The sequence below is a fragment of the Convolutriloba macropyga genome, chromosome 9 (genome assembly GCF_964194025.1).
Source record: "Convolutriloba macropyga chromosome 9, txConMacr16.3, whole genome shotgun sequence".
Classification (NCBI taxonomy): Eukaryota; Metazoa; Xenacoelomorpha; order Acoela; family Convolutidae; genus Convolutriloba; species Convolutriloba macropyga.
The window spans coordinates 32,322,201-32,338,428 of record NC_134476.1 but is presented as its reverse complement, the minus strand read 5'-3'; the positions used below and the strand labels follow the sequence as shown (position 1 = coordinate 32,338,428).

Genomic DNA, 16,228 nt, shown 5'->3' with positions numbered 1-16,228 from the left:
CATAGTTGTCGCATTCTGCCATTTATGATTCAAAAATATTAAGTTTTAGTGAATTCTGAAAGTTTGTATCAGTTATTTTAGTCCGGCTGTCCTTTTACATTTCGAGACTGCAGGTCTATCAGGCTATCTTAGTTGTCGCATTCTGCCATTTATGATTGAAAAATATTAAGTTTTAGTGAATTTTGAAAGTTTGTATCAATTATATTAGTCCGGCTGTCTTTTTACATTTCGAGACTGCAGGTCTCTCAAGCTATCATAGTTGTCGCATTCTGCCATTTATGATTCAAAAATATTAAGTTTTAGTGAATTTTGAAAGTTTGTATCAATTATATTAGTCCGGCTGTCTTTTTACATTTCGAGACTGTAGGTCTATCAAGCTATCATAGTTGTCGCATTCTGCCATTTATGATTCAAAAATATTAAGTTTTAGTGAATTTTGAAAGTTTGTATCAATTATATTAGTCCGGCTGTCTTTTTACATTTCGAGACTGCAGGTCTATCAAGCTATCATAGTTGTCGCATTCTGCCATTTATGATTCAAAAATATTAAGTTTTAGTAAATTTTGAAAGTTTGTATCAATTATTTTAGTCCGGCTGTCTTTTTACATTTCGAGACTGCAGGTCTATCAAGCTATCATAGTTGTCGCATTCTGCCATTTATGATTCAAAAATATTAAGTTTTAGTGAATTTTGAAAGTTTGTATCAATTATATTAGTCCGGCTGTCTTTTTACATTTCGAGACTGCAGGTCTCTCAAGCTATCATAGTTGTCGCATTCTGCCATTTATGATTCAAAAATATTAAGTTTTAGTGAATTTTGAAAGTTTGTATCAATTATATTAGTCCGGCTGTCTTTTTACATTTCGAGACTGCAGGTATATCAAGCTATCATAGTTGTCGCATTCTGCCATTTATGACTCAAAAATATTAAGTTTTAGTGAATTTCGAAAGCTTTTATCAATTATATTAGTCCGGCTGTCTTTTTACATTTCGAGACTACAGGTCTATCAAGCTATCATAGTTGTCGCAGTCTGCCATTTATGATTCAAAAATATTAATTTTTAGTAAATTTTGAAAGTTTGTATCAATTATATTAGTCCCTCTGTCTTTTTACATTTCGAGACTGCAGGTCTATCAAGGTATCATAGTTGTCGAATTCTGCCATTTATGATTCAAAAATATTAAGTTTGAGTGAATTTTGAAAGTTTGTATCAATTATATTAGTCCGGCTGTCTTTTTACATTTCGAGACTGCAGGTCTATCAAGCTATCATAGTTGTCGCATTCTGCCATTTTTGATTCAAAAATATTAAGTTTTAGTGAATTTTGAAAGTTTGTATCAATTATATTAGTCCGGCTGTCTTTTTACATTTCGAGACTGTAGGTCTATCAAGCTATCATAGTTGTCGCATTCTGCCATTTATGATTCAAAAATATTAAGTTTTAGTGAATTTTGAAAGTTTGTATCAATTATATTAGTCCGGCTGTCTTTTTACATTTCGAGACTGCAGGTCTCTCAAGCTATCATAGTTGTCGCATTCTGCCATTTATGATTCAAAAATATTAAGTTTTAGTGAATTTTGAAAATTTGTATCAATTATATTAGTCCGGCTGTCTTTTTACATTTCGAGACTGCAGGTATATCAAGCTATCATAGTTGTCGCATTCTGCCATTTATGATTCAAAAATATCAAGTTTTAGTGAATTTTGAAAGTTTTTATCAATTTTATTAGTCCGGCTGTCTTTTTACATTTCGAGACTGCAGGTCTATCAAGCTGTCATAGTTGTCGCTTTCTGCCATTTATGATTGAAAAATATTAAGTTTTAGTAAATTTTGAAAGTTTGTATCAATTATATTAGTCCCTCTGTCTTTTTACATTTCGAGACTGCAGGTCTATCAAGGTATCATAGTTGTCGAATTCTGCCATTTATGATTCAAAAATATTAAGTTTGAGTGAATTTTGAAAGTTTGTATCAATTATATTAGTCCGGCTGTCTTTTTACATTTCGAGACTGCAGGTCTATCAAGCTATCATAGTTGTCGCATTCTGCCATTTTTGATTCAAAAATATTAAGTTTTAGTGAATTTTGAAAGTTTGTATCAATTATATTAGTCCGGCTGTCTTTTTACATTTCGAGACTGTAGGTCTATCAAGCTATCATAGTTGTTGCATTCTGCCATTTATGATTCAAAAATATTAAGTTTTAGTGAATTTTGAAAGTTTGTATCAATTATATTAGTCCGGCTGTCTTTTTACATTTCGAGACTGCAGGTCTCTCAAGCTATCATAGTTGTCGCATTCTGCCATTTATGATTCAAAAATATTAAGTTTTAGTGAATTTTGAAAATTTGTATCAATTATATTAGTCCGGCTGTCTTTTTACATTTCGAGACTGCAGGTATATCAAGCTATCATAGTTGTCGCATTCTGCCATTTATGATTCAAAAATATCAAGTTTTAGTGAATTTTGAAAGTTTTTATCAATTTTATTAGTCCGGCTGTCTTTTTACATTTCGAGACTGCAGGTATATCAAGCTATCATAGTTGTCGCATTCTGCCATTTATGATTCAAAAATATTAAGTTTTAGTGAATTTCGAAAGCTTTTATCAATTATATTAGTCCGGCTGTCTTTTTACATTTCGAGACTACGGGTCTATCAAGCTATCATAGTTGTCGCAGTCTGCCATTTATGATTCAAAAATATTAATTTTTAGTGAATTTTGAAAGTTTGTATCAATTATATTAGTCCGGCTGTCTTTTTACATTTCGAGACTGCAGGTCTATCAAGCTGTCATAGTTGTCGCTTTCTGCCATTTATGATTGAAAAATATTAAGTTTTAGTAAATTTTGAAAGTTTATATCAATTATATTAGTCCGGCTGTCTTTTTACATTTCGAGACTGCAGGCCCATCAAGCTATCATAGTTGTCGCATTCTGCCATTTATGATTCAAAACTTTTAAGTTTTAGTGAATTTTGAAAGTTTGTATCAATTATATTAGTCCGGCTGTCTTTTTACATTTCGAGACTGCAGGTATATCAAGCTATCATAGTTTTCGCATTCTGCCATTTATGATTGAAAAATATAAGTTTTAGTAATTTTTGAAAATTTGTATCAATTATATTAGTCCAGCTGTTTTCTCACGTTTCGAGACTGCAGGTCTATCAAGCTATCATAGTTGTCGCATTCTGCCATTTATGATTCAAAAATATTAAGTTTTAGTGAATTTTGAAAGTTTGTAGCAATTAGACTAATCCGGCTGTCTTTTTACATTTCGAAGAGGAATTTTGGTATTCTGCGAGGTTTTTTTAAAGCTTAAGCAAATTTGTTCAAGACTTGAATTTTGGCTTATGTTTTCAAGCATTGATCGCTGTATTTGAACGTTGACGTCTGAATTCAAACTTCCGACTTTAAGATTAGCTTTGTTTTTAATATAAAGTAATTATGAATTGCTGGTAGTATTTAAGGTCGAAAGGTAATTTTGAGAAGTTTTCTTCACATAGCAGTCCTTCTCCCTATTCTAACTACCTTAAACGACCCCCACACCCACGCATTCACCTACGTACTTCGCCTTTCCAATACCCGTTAAGTTCTCTTAGAGATTTTTTTTAGTCTGCCGACTAGACGCTAAGTATGGGATTCGCCGAAACTGTTTTCTAGAAGGTTGAAGGGTGTTAAGGTTGGTTCTAGAGTTTTACTTCTGACCCCCTACCCCCTCCCAATAACCCCCCCCCCCCACCACCACCACCACCACCAACACTTCACGCACACCCCCCCCCCCCCCCCCAGTTTTCATCCCAATCTGCATTCACTCGTTTGTCGGAAACATATTACATATTTTTGAAACATTGCCTGAATTAGTGTTGCTTGAATATTTCAGTGTTCGACCTCTTCCAGAATTGAACTTCGAGCAGCAGGCTCTCCGGTTTCTCTCTCTGAAACGACTCCGTCTCTACAACCTTATTTGGCTACATGATTTGCAGTTAATGGGTTTCTTGCGCATTTGCAGTATGAACAGATTCAGTGACTTTGAAGTTGTCAGATGCAACCCACTTTTGCTCTGGGGTGTCAACAGCTTGCTATCAGCACCCAATATTAAACGTTAGTTCTTACTTCCCTGTCATCGATCCAAATATCAACAATTTTTTATACTGATGAATCCACCTAATTGTTGTTTTCTGCACTTGAGAAATTACACGAAACGGCTTGTGCAAAAAATTTCTTCAGATAGTTGTTCTTATGCGCGACTATGAGCAAATTTTTAGTATGAAAAAGCTGTAAAGGGGTAAAATTGAGAGCATTAGTTCTCTATTCATTGCTCGTAGACCTCTTCTAAGTACTCTAAATATACGTTTCACTAAAACAGCTGAGGAAGAAAAATTTTCGTCTTTGTATGTCAACCAATTTAGGAATTGTGGACCCCCCTCCCTCACACGCAGACATGCACTTTTACCCCCACCGCCATCCCCCACCTATCCAGTGAGACAAGCTTCCTGAACCTCGAGCTACTTACTATCAAAGCCAACCCGCTCACCAGTCGTGTGAAAGTAATTCACGCTATCAGTCGGTTAACGTTAATAGCCGCCCTCATCTTCTCAGCTGGCTATTTTATCAGCCCTGTTTGTTATTAATAACCGCCTCCAGCCGACAATTATAGCGCGCCTGTTTTACAATTCAAAGAATTTAATTTGATTGGAGCGCTGTCTTTGCACAAATTTTTATGACTTTTGAAGTCAAGCTGAAGTGATTATTTTGGTCACGCCGTAAAGGAAGTGGAGCGAAAAAGCGAGTGGTTTTACGACGTGAAAATTTTTTTGCTCTAATTTTGAAGTAGAATGCGAAAATGGTGTTTGAACAAAAATTCGCCGTTTTTTGTTCACATGTGGCAATTTGACTTCAATTTTTTTTCAAATCTGGTTCTGTGGTTTCTCAATCTATTCATATTCCATTCAAAGTCGAAATTGTTACTTCATGTGGGACAATTTTTTGAACTGTATGTCAGGATTTGTCCTGCTTTCCTTTACGATTCAAAGAATTTGAATTTTACTGCTACGCTGTCTCTTCAAGATCTGTTCTCACTTTTTCTATCTTTGTCGTGTCAATTGAGAAGTCAAATCGGAATAGTGATTTCAATCATGCAGGAGTAGTAAGAAGAGCGAAAATCGAGTAGTTTTAAGGTGTGACTTTTTGTATTACAACAGGTGCTTAGTCACCATGTGCAATGATAGGTCTAATTTGTTACTTAAATAGTCCTGTGGGATCCTGACATTTTATTTCCAAAATTGTCGACGTACTGATGGTTGCCTTCATTTGTTGCTACCTGTTTTACGTGGTTCCTCTATTGTTTTCATTGAAGTTGATATATGCTTTTATTGATGAACAGTGAAATTTGTTGTGACGATTTCAAATTTTAGTTGCGTTCGCCGTTGACTTTAAAATTATTTTCATTGACATTCGTAAAAAGCGTTCTTTTGCTAATTTTGTTTTTGTTGTCCGTGTACTTTGTTTGTGATTTTGGTGTTTAATGTCTAAACTCCTGTAGTGTAAATTTTTGAGATGGACGTTTTCGGACGTTAGAACTTCAAAAACCCTATTTTTCCAAAAAGAAATTATGATTTTTTTTTCGAATTTTGAGTTTTCTTTACTTTAGTGGAAGTCTTGGTACATCATTTGTTTGACATTAGAGGCTCTTTGTTAATGGGAGCTGATATTGTTATCATCTTTTTCAATTCTTTGAATTGTAATTCAGTGCTTGTCCTACTTTTTTTTAAACTTCGTCCAATAAAAGTTTGTTTTGCTTTACCATAAGTCACAGCTTGTTCCATGTTTGTGTAAAATCTCTACGCTAGATTAATTCTTCGCTCATTTTGCTTTAACCGCTTTTAAGCAGGAGATTCTCAGCAGAGAAATTTTAAATGGACAGAGTCAATACTGAGAAACGTATTCAAAAATAGAAACTGGATGAAGCCTAATTTTGGATGCTCGTTACTTGAACTTTGTTCCTTTAAGTCTGGATTACCTCTTGTAATGCTTTGCGGTTTTAATATCAGCCACATTATAGCATTCCTCTGTTATAAAAATGAGAAATAATCGAAAAAACTTTGCACAGTTCTGTTTTGAAAAGTTCAAAGTTATTAGCCAAACAATAAATCGTAAATTTTTTTTCCTAATTTCAAAAATTTAAAGTTCACATCCAATGTGCTATGCAAATGTGGGATGCTTCAATACAGTAATCATAGCAGATTATTTTCTCTAAGGCAAGTCACAACAATTGGTAAATTTAATACTAGCTGCGTTAACTCGCAAAATATATCTTCGTCGAAAATATCTTAAAAATAAGTGAGAAAATGCCATAAGGGCCAATGGCGGTGGTGAGAAAACGTATGTAATTAAAGCAGTCAAGAACATGAAGTTTCTTTGAGCATTGGGTGCAAATGAGAGACAGCTAATAAGGACATTAGGTGGAAGAAGATGAGTGCTGACATTTCGAAGATTGTTTTTTTTCTGAAAATAACAATTGTTTGCATAGCATTTCCCTTTTTTGAAAGTAAACATAGAAAAGTAGCTGCTTTATGCTGCTCAAATCTTCCTAATTATGCCCGGTTTCGAGATTCGTTCAATATAGAATGATATCTCTCAAATTTTTTCATAAAAATTTATCTTGATTGTATGACCAGAAAAAGATAATTAATCAGTTTTTAACAACAAGCCAGACGAACGATAGGCTCGAGTTTATCTGATTGTTAGTTGATGTATCAGTGTGGTTCTACCTCTTTTGTTTTTCCTCTCTTAACTGATCGCATCTTAGTCAAGAAAAAATTGGGTAAAATAGTTGAAAATGGATTTGATTACAACTCGTGACCCCCAATTAGAATTCAGACTCTTCATGCCCAGGTAAAAGGCGTCCTAAAATTACGACGACAATATAAGCTATTAAATTAACAAAAAGTTAATGAAGATTACTCCACACCTTAATGTTTACTTGACGGGATAAAAACATAGTTACACGAATAATGTCGAAGGATTGATTCCTATTGGTTGACAGTGGCTCTTTTTAAACTTTGATTGCACATTGTTTCAGTAGGGTAGTGCGCTGTTAATTACAGTCTCTTTATTGAATGACAATATCAGAGGTTATACTGTTAACTTCTTTCAAGTTATATGTAAAAAACCTCATTTATCCGAGCTTTTATCCCAGTTTTAGTTGTGAACTGCCGCCACTTCAGTTAACTGGACTAAAATTGTTCAATAAAATCCTCAAAATCTTTGCAAAAGGGCAAAAATTGGCCGAAATGGGACAGAAGTCATGCGCTATAAATCTTTTTATACAAGAATTCAGAATTCTTAAGAATACTTTTTGTAGCGATTTTCTAGAACCAGAGAGCTCTCAAATGATACCACATATGTTGGTCTAGGATGCATTCAAAATTGCCTAAACGAAAAAGGGGATAGCATATAGATCATTTTCAAAAAATGTGGGTACAATAATTGCGGACCCTGGTCATGTCTCAGCGACTCTTGCAACCATAGTTAAATGTTCTATGCTGTTTGGGCACATCATCTCCAGTTTCGGCACTCTTAAATGTCGGTATAGTTGTGCGTAATTGGGGAGGAACTATATACTGAAATGGTTTTTTTTCAGTCAATTTCAGCCGATCGATTTATTCATCGGAGAGAGTTAAGACTAGTATCATTAGAAAGCCCGTTCAACGTAGAATATAGAATCAAAAAGATTTTTTTTATTTTCGTGTTTTGCAGGCAGTTATTGAGGTTTGAAGTTTTGTGAATAATAGAAGGATTTCCGTTTTTTTTTCACATTTTCTGGATTTTTTGCCGATATCTGCCAATTAAAAGTTTTTTTGGTTTGTTTTCTAGAGATAGATTGGTGTTGATGAAATTTTGATCTAGTTTTTTTTTCAAAAAAAGACTTTTTTTCAAAAAATGAGACTTTTCATCGAAAATTGCAAGATATAAGCTTCTTTAGTCAGCTTTACTTAAATTTTCCGGAAGTGACCACCTAAAAATTGCTGAAACACTTTTCTTCAACTCAAGATAGAGCTAGTTTACTTCTCTGCTCTCTTTGAAAATGTTCTGGTTTGAAATTTTGCCGGTCTTAAGCTAATATAACTCGATAATTATACAAACAGCATCTTCTCTTTGATATATGAACTTTTTTGTCAAATTATCTATATCTACATTGGATACTGTTGCATGTAATGTGAGAACAGTAATAGCAAGGCTAGTTTTGGTCTGATCGTGGAATTCTAAAATCCAAAAATAATCTGGATTGTAATCAGTGGCTGTCTTTTTTCTTAAAAAATTATCGCCTTTTTATATTCATCACAGAATAACGCACATCAAGGCTAACAATTGACAGGTCCAATTGGCTTAACAAACAATCGCCAGTTTTTGTTTTTAAGTTTTTAGTCAAAAGCTTATTGTCGTTTGACTTTTAAAATCATTTGTTTTCAAAATAAACGAAGGATTATAGTGCTTTGCCTTTGTTTTTCCCGTATTTTGGGTCAACTTGTAGCTTAGTTTCAACAGAGACAGACTGCATATTCTACTTATTTAAATTAGTCTTTTTGAGGTTTTACGCTTTAAGTAATTGTTTTCTGGCTTTGATGCTACTAATTTCGCAAATATTTTTGATTTTTGGACATTGGCCCATTTTTCAGGTTGTTTTTTTGTGTTTTTGTCATTTTACCAATTTATGGAAAAGTCACTATTATTTTTTGGTGTTCAGAACTTAGACACAATTGAACATATAATTTCCTTTTCCTAAGTCATAGGTTATGGTTTTAACAGCTTCAACACCGTTTTATAGAATTTTTTCACTTTTGTCTTCAATTGCCTTTCTTCTTGTAGTCGTATGAGAATTTTTTAGTTTTTTATTTTCTGTTCTTTTTTGTTCACTTGTTGCCTAGTACCTTTAATTACGGGTAACATATCACGTTGCTGGCGTAGAATGAAGGCGAAATTGAACATATCTAATTTTTTTAAACTGAATTCATTATGGTGTTAACGGCTTCGACGCTGCTGTTTAGGGAAAAATTTATTTTGATTTTTATTTTTTTGTCTGTTTTAACGTCTTCTTTATAAATGTATGACATATTCTGATTAAAAAAGTTTTCAATGGCTCCGTTTCGAGGAATAAACACAAACCTTTTTATTGCAATTTTTAGTAAATGATTTTCATGACTATAAATCAATCAATAAAGTCGCATATCAGTTTATTGGCGTTCACAAAACGCACAACCAGACACTTTTTGTTCTTAGGGAAAAGATTATGGTTATAACGGCTTCGACGCCGTTTTCGCGCCAAAATTATTTGAGTTTTTGTTTTTTTTCTGTATGTTGTTTTTTTTGGAATCGTATGCAAAAAACTTAATGACTGAACCCAAGATCTTATCTTATGGAGTTGTAAATGATGGTATTACAATGTGTTTAATGATTTCAGTTCATATCTTATGTGTTTCATTACTTTGAAACCAATTGTTTCTCAAAAAGTATTGGCGCAATTTTTAAGTCAGCCGCTTTTGTTGTTTTTTTTATCTTGTTGGTACCAAATCTCATTAAGGAATGGTTCCATATTTTTTTTCTATTGATGAACAATGAACTAGTCATTTTGTTTAGTTTAGGTTTTATCTGACGCTATTTAGACTTTTTTATCAAGTTTTTCTTCAAACAGACATCGAGTTTTGGATGTTATTAATGTTTGTTGATTTTGTTGTTTGTCTTGTCTCGCTTTCTTACTAATGGCAAATATCCTCGGCCCTCTAAAGCGAAAGCGGCATTTTTTTAGTCCACTGAATGAATTGAGTTGCACGCAATTTTTATTCGTACACCAGTTTTCGAAAAAATACTTGAATTTTTGAAAGTTTTCTATCCCTTCTTCATTTGGTAGACGATTAAGCTGAAAATATGGATTAGCGGGGTCGGAATATTATGGGCGAACGCACATTAGCGAGCCTCCTTGTAATTCTTTGAGAGTCACTTCTGTTCTCTCTAATTGAAGTTGCTATTGAGACATAAGATCTTATTGATGGTGAGCAAAATGCTTCTAAGCTAAAGCTCTGATGTGTGACTGCTTTTTTGCTAGAATTTAATGCCCACTTTCAATATCAAAATCAAAGACAATAAAGAGAGCAATATTGACTTTTGAAGGTCATTGTCTCTCATTTTGTTGCTTCGTTAATAGCCGACGTTTGTTATGCAAGTCTAAGTGATCGATTTCGTGGCTGATATATGCCGGCTGTTTTTTGCTGTTGGAATCCCAATGGTTATTTTTCGAAGAGACATTTTCCTTGCGACTACTTTACGGCAATCGGCAGCTGCTATGTTTTATCGTTGTGGCTCTGTATCAGATAAAGTTTCCTTGTTTTTAGCACTCTTGATTGTTTTTTTTTTAGATTTTGTCATTGAGGGAAATCAAGCCCTATCGGATCGAGATATCTTGGACTCGATGTTCAGCCATCGATCTGGAGTGTTTCGAAACTGCAGCAACATCTCGGACCAAATGAAGAGACAAATGGCCAGAACAAATCCAGACATTACCTTTGAACAAACATCCGCTCTGATTGCCACAGTAGTCAATCAAAATTGAGTTCATGAGCATTTCTGGAAGAGACAGAAAATTGTGCCATATTTTGAACTTTGATATTTCACAGACTTTTAGAAGTTTAGCAACTCATCTTTAATTAAATTTCGACAATTTTGAAAGAAATTTGTAATGTAGAAAATTTAATCAAAAACTCTTCAAATAGAAATGAGTCAACGTTTGAGTCTTTTTTTTGGATTATGGCCGCAATGCGATAAGAGGTTTTGTTGCTTTTAGTTTCAATAGATGCTCGGCCAATAAAAGTGCTCGCCGTTACCTGGGCGCTGTTTTTCTTGCTTTTTAATAAATGGTTGTTGAAACCTGTTCAAAAATTACGTTTAATTTTTCTAACGATGTCTGTCAAATCTATTAGTCTTGCTGGTCTTTTAACGACTCAAAGAGTAGTATTTGTATTCTACAAGTTTTTGCGAGTCGAAGAAGAGTATTGGTTGTCCACCGGTTTTTTTTTAGCTGAACTTGAGTTCGTTGTTTTCGATCAGTGATTTCTGTTTTAGAACATTGGATTTGAACGGTAGCTTAATTTTAAATTTATTGTAATTAGGAACTGCTGGTGATATTCAAGGTCGAAAGGTCATTTTGAGAAGTTTTCATTCCATAACAGTCGCTTATCGCTATGTCACCCCAGACTTCAGACACCCCCGCAATTACCTACCCCTGTTATTTGTGACATAGGTGAACAATTTATATGTAAGTTTGGGAAGATTTTTTTTAGACTTTTGATTTAATTTTGAGCTTTGTTGTCATTGCCCATATAGACGCATGTCATAGTTTTCTGTACTATTTTTCAAGTTTGTATTCTATATTTTTTTATCGATTATGCTTTAGTATTTCGCGGCATGTTGGACTTTCAATTTTACTGGTATCCTTTAGAAAACTTTCTGCGATAAAACTGGTTAAATCAGGTCAAAATTTGTCTAATTTCAAGATTGTCTTCCCAACTCTGTTCATTGTAATTTTAAGAATAGCTTTGTTTTAAGGCAAGAATTTTTATTCAGAATTATTCTGTTTTGTTACTGAAAGGAGGTTGAATTCGTGATCCTGTTTTCAATTGTATTAAAGAAGTGATTTTTTTGCTCTTTTGGTTTTTAATGTTGCTTTATGTGCCTCAGGTAGTCACTCACAGAGCAGAATGACACTTAAATATCTCTGGATAGCACTTGCTTGGACTTGTAGAGATTGTTCTTTAAGTGTCACTGTTGTGACTAGCAAAAGTGCAAACTAAAACAGTTATATCTTGGTTTACACATGCTCATTTATAAAAATGATGATTGGAGTACGATACACACTTGATTTTTACATATTGAGTCATCCAGAATGAAACCATAAACAACATATACATAATATGAGACGGTTCAAGGCCGACGCATAATTTGGAGCTGACAAGTGAAAATGAAAACTAAGTAGAAGTGAATCGTGAATTTTACACAGGGCACTTGCTAGCAGTCACCACAATCCCCAGAGAACAAATTGTAATATAAATTCTGAACATGTGCAAAGTTCAGACAGAATGCAATTCATAATGAATCAACAAATCAGATGTGTGTGCATTCGAAAGTGATGAGTATGCAACCGAATTAAGTAGGCCTGATGTAGCAGAATTATGTGTGTCATAACAGTGTTACCTGGCAATTGTGTACTGCGCGTGACTACGTCGGTTAGCATTACTTACTTGTTTTCTTATTGTGTGGGTTGTATGTACTGTCTATAACTAAGCTGGTGGTTGATTGTTAAAAAAATATAAAGAAGAGATAATACTGCTCACACGAGTTATTTAGTTAATTGACATGAAAGACGAGGAGGCTCGGTAATGTGCGTTTGCACTTAAAAGTTCCGACCCCGCTCATCCTTATGAGAACAGATAGAAAATCCCGAAAATTCGAGTATTTTTAGAAAATTGTTTATGAACAAAAATATTGTCTCCAATGCAAATATTTCTGTGCAGGAAAAAATGCCGCATTAGATTGATGAGATCTGCCATCATTAAGAAAGCAAAACAAGAGGAAAAACAAAATCAAATAACAACAAACATTAATTACATCCGAAACTTTATGTCCATTTTTTAAAATAGAAATTGAATAACAAAGTCAAAATAGCGTCAGATCAAACTGAAACTGTGCAAAATAACTTGTCTTTTACTAGAAAAAATATGAGACCAGTACATAATAAGGCCCGGCCCGGTAACATTTAGATTTAGACAAAAAAGAAAAACAGCAAAGTTAATAAATTTGCTTATATTTCTAAAAAAACAATTAATTTCAAAGTAAGGAAAATCATTAGATATTAACTGAAGATATCCAAACGTTTTATTATCACCGATGCATATATAGGAGGGCATTAGGACCTGTCTTTATTCAATTTTTCTTGCGGTTACAAAAAGAACAAATAGAGACAACAAACAAAAAGTCAAATAAAACTTTGAGAAAACGCTGTCGAAGCCGTAAAGGGGCTTTTTATTTGCCCGGAGGAAGCCCGTGAGATCTCTCAGTAATCAGAATATGGTTTACGCGTACGAAAACAACGTCAAATATAGACAAAGTCAAAAATAAGTTAACCTTTTTGCGAAAAACCCGTGTCGAAGCCAAAACTGTCGTAACAATTACTTTAGATTTTGTTTAGCCATTGTTTATTTAAATATCAAATATTTTTTAAAAGTCAAAACGACCAAAATTCACCGAATAAAAAAACTGGATACAATAATTGGGAATTGATTATGAAATCAATTGGACCTAGCAACACTGAGCTTTAGTTTGAATAGTTCTTTCTTTAATTAACTTAAAAATATCTAAAAATTTTATTTCTAGAATACTCTCAATGAAGTAGAGGTAGTACTAGCTAACCTTGTAGGTTACAAAAATTGTGTAAGTTGTTTTTGGGTGTGTACGTCCAGCAAATTTAATCAAAGTGGACCAAAGAACCTTACTTCGTGCAATTTTTGATGAAAAAGGCTGAACTTTGAAATATTTTCCCAAAAATTTAGCCAAAAAAAATCAAAATAGTCAAGAATACCTTTTTGTCTTTGAAAATCAAATCAGCAACACTATTGTTAACTATTTTAACATATTTTAACAAAAGTGACAATTTTCGATAAAATTGAATAAAATGTGAATAAAAATAACGCAAATCAATCTCAATATTCACAAAAATTTAAACATCAATAAATCGCTCTAAAAAAGGAAATTCAAAAAAATCTTTTTAATTCCATATTCTACGCTGGATGGGCTTTTTAATGTTACCACTCACAACTCTCTACGATGAATATATCGATCGGCCAAAATTGTCTGAACAAGGAAAAACCCAGTTGAGTATAATTATGAATCAGAATCGGAAATAACGGAAGACTGGGAGTCACAGGTGCACTTGCTGTTGACTTTGTGGATTCCAAGGCTTTTGTTTTATTAGTAACTCGCTGTCATGACAGTCGTCTCATCACGACCCCAAATAATTTCAATCTTTTCTCAACTCGATTCGGGGATGTTACCTGGTAGAAATCCCATCTGCCTCTCTTGTACCTTTACGTTTCTGAGCACTGAAGGGTTTTTTGGGTAGTAAATAATTCGGACATCCACTTTTTCAGTGCACGGTTTCTTTGATGGTTTTACACATTGGTGTTTAGCCGACTGAGGTGGGGCATTCCCAGCTAGATGATTCTGTAATGTTGGATGGGCCATGTTTCTGGCGTTATATTGTGTCTAACTGCGGTTGTTGTTGAGAACTGGAACTTCATGGCTCGGCGGAATCATTTGGAAGGGATACCCAAAAAGGGATATCTGCGGAAATTCGGCCTCTAATGAATCAGTCAGAATTTCGTGACTGCATTTATGGATGAAGTTGCCGAAAAAGTGGCTTAGAATGCGTAGTGTTTCGAATGACTAGTCATTGTGTGAAATCTAAGATGTGCGATTGCTTCATGTGCACGCGTTTCCGTGGAGAATGTGACACCCAGCAATGAATTTGAGACAGTTCAGCTGATTGTGCTAGGAGGGGGTGACTTCTGCTTTTTTTGCTCAATAATGGCCAGTTTTGCCTATCCAAGTGTTTCAATATCCAATTCTAACGGGGGCGTAAGCGGTTTTGTAGGTCTGGGTTGTGCTCCCTAATTGTGCTCCTATGATTTGAAGTGATAATTGGATGTTATCCCTGCTACTTCCTTCAAAAAAATTTTGAACGCTGCATCCTGGGTACCAAATTTTATTCTGTTTTAGGTTGAGATTAGGTCTGAATTTATCTAGATTTTTGTGTAAATTGGGTCTGAATCAAGAAAGATCATTCATAGAGGCTACAAATTATCTTAGTTTGAGTGTTTTAGACAATTAACTTTCAGAATGCTTCTACTTTGGAGTGTTTATTTTTAACTCCTCTTTGCATAGCTAAACACCAGCAAATAATGCGATTTGTGAACGACTTACACTTGCAGGTCTTTAACGCCATGTTTTTGCAGTCAAGAAGTGACATTAATCTTTCCGCCGACTGATAGTGGGAAATGTCCTGTGGTAACGAGAAGTATGTTGCCTGGTGACGAGTGTGGGGTGGAAGGGAGGTGGGTTGACTCAAAGCATATTAAGCAAGATCTAAGTAATGTTGCTTGCTTCGTTCGATGGGGGGGGGGGTTGACTTTGATTGAATGCATATTAAGCAAGATGCGAGCAATTAAACCAAATTTTATCTTCACAAGCCGCAGACAATCTGACCGATTGAGAATGTCGATATTCGATTTTTAGCAATTACTTTTGATCGTGCAGTGATTTGGAATCTACTGCGATCGTTAAAGATTCTTTACAGTTATAACAACCAGCTCAACAAAATAATCGGAGCTTCATTTATCTAATTTCTGAGGTAGGATCAGCTTTGAGATTTTTTGCTCGACTTTCATCACTACGTCAAATGGAACCCAGTACAGAGTAGAGATTGGTTCGTCTCCAAGTGATTCTTCGATCTCTCCAATCTACTGAACATTTTAAATTTGACTAGGAGAGGATTTCATCATTTTATACGTTTTGACTTGGTACAGTCAGGCAGTAGCAGATCGAACTGCATTACTTGGTTGAATTTCCTGTATCGGGCTTGCAATCTTCAATAATTCAAATGCTTATCTTTTTTGTAGTTCGACACCGAGTAAGCAGCGCGATATGTCCAACTGCAAAGAATTCAGTCGGATTCCGCAGTTTCTACTCTTGAATTTAAATACAAGTATCTTTACCTATTTTGCCTATTTTCTGTTAATGTGCAAACTATGTTCGACTAAATGGTAGCTGAAGCATTTTTCACCTTTAACTGGAATAGGCTGTAAACATCATCGCGGGTGATATTGATTGATATCAATTCACACAGGCTTGGCTCTAACCTGCAATTATCTACACCACTTGTTTGCATGTTTTTGGTCTATTCCTTAATTGACCCAAGTCTTTGGTAGCCAACGGAACCCCAGAAGTCACACAAACTTCTCATTAGAAACGTCTATTTTTTCACCACATGTCCCATGCAATAGATTGGACGACTTTTAAATACACTTTTTAAACATCAAAATGAAGCACAAACCGGTAACTAAAAGACCTCTAAAACATTAACATTTCCATTTATATTGTATGCAATATACATTATTTTATGGC

At 34.4% G+C, this 16,228-nt stretch overlaps 1 protein-coding gene across 1 annotated transcript in view; it reads left to right on the top strand.

The window, feature by feature from the left end:
• Positions 1–10,759, top strand: part of LOC142345343 (uncharacterized) — a 32,381-nt gene extending 21,622 nt beyond the window's left edge. Inside the window, exon 4 of the mRNA XM_075397350.1 lies at positions 10,414–10,759. Within this exon, the coding sequence (XP_075253465.1) occupies positions 10,414–10,607 (194 nt within the window). The 3' untranslated portion in view covers positions 10,608–10,759. The remainder of the gene's footprint in view (positions 1–10,413) is intronic.
• The last annotated feature ends 5,469 nt before the right edge of the window (positions 10,760–16,228 follow it).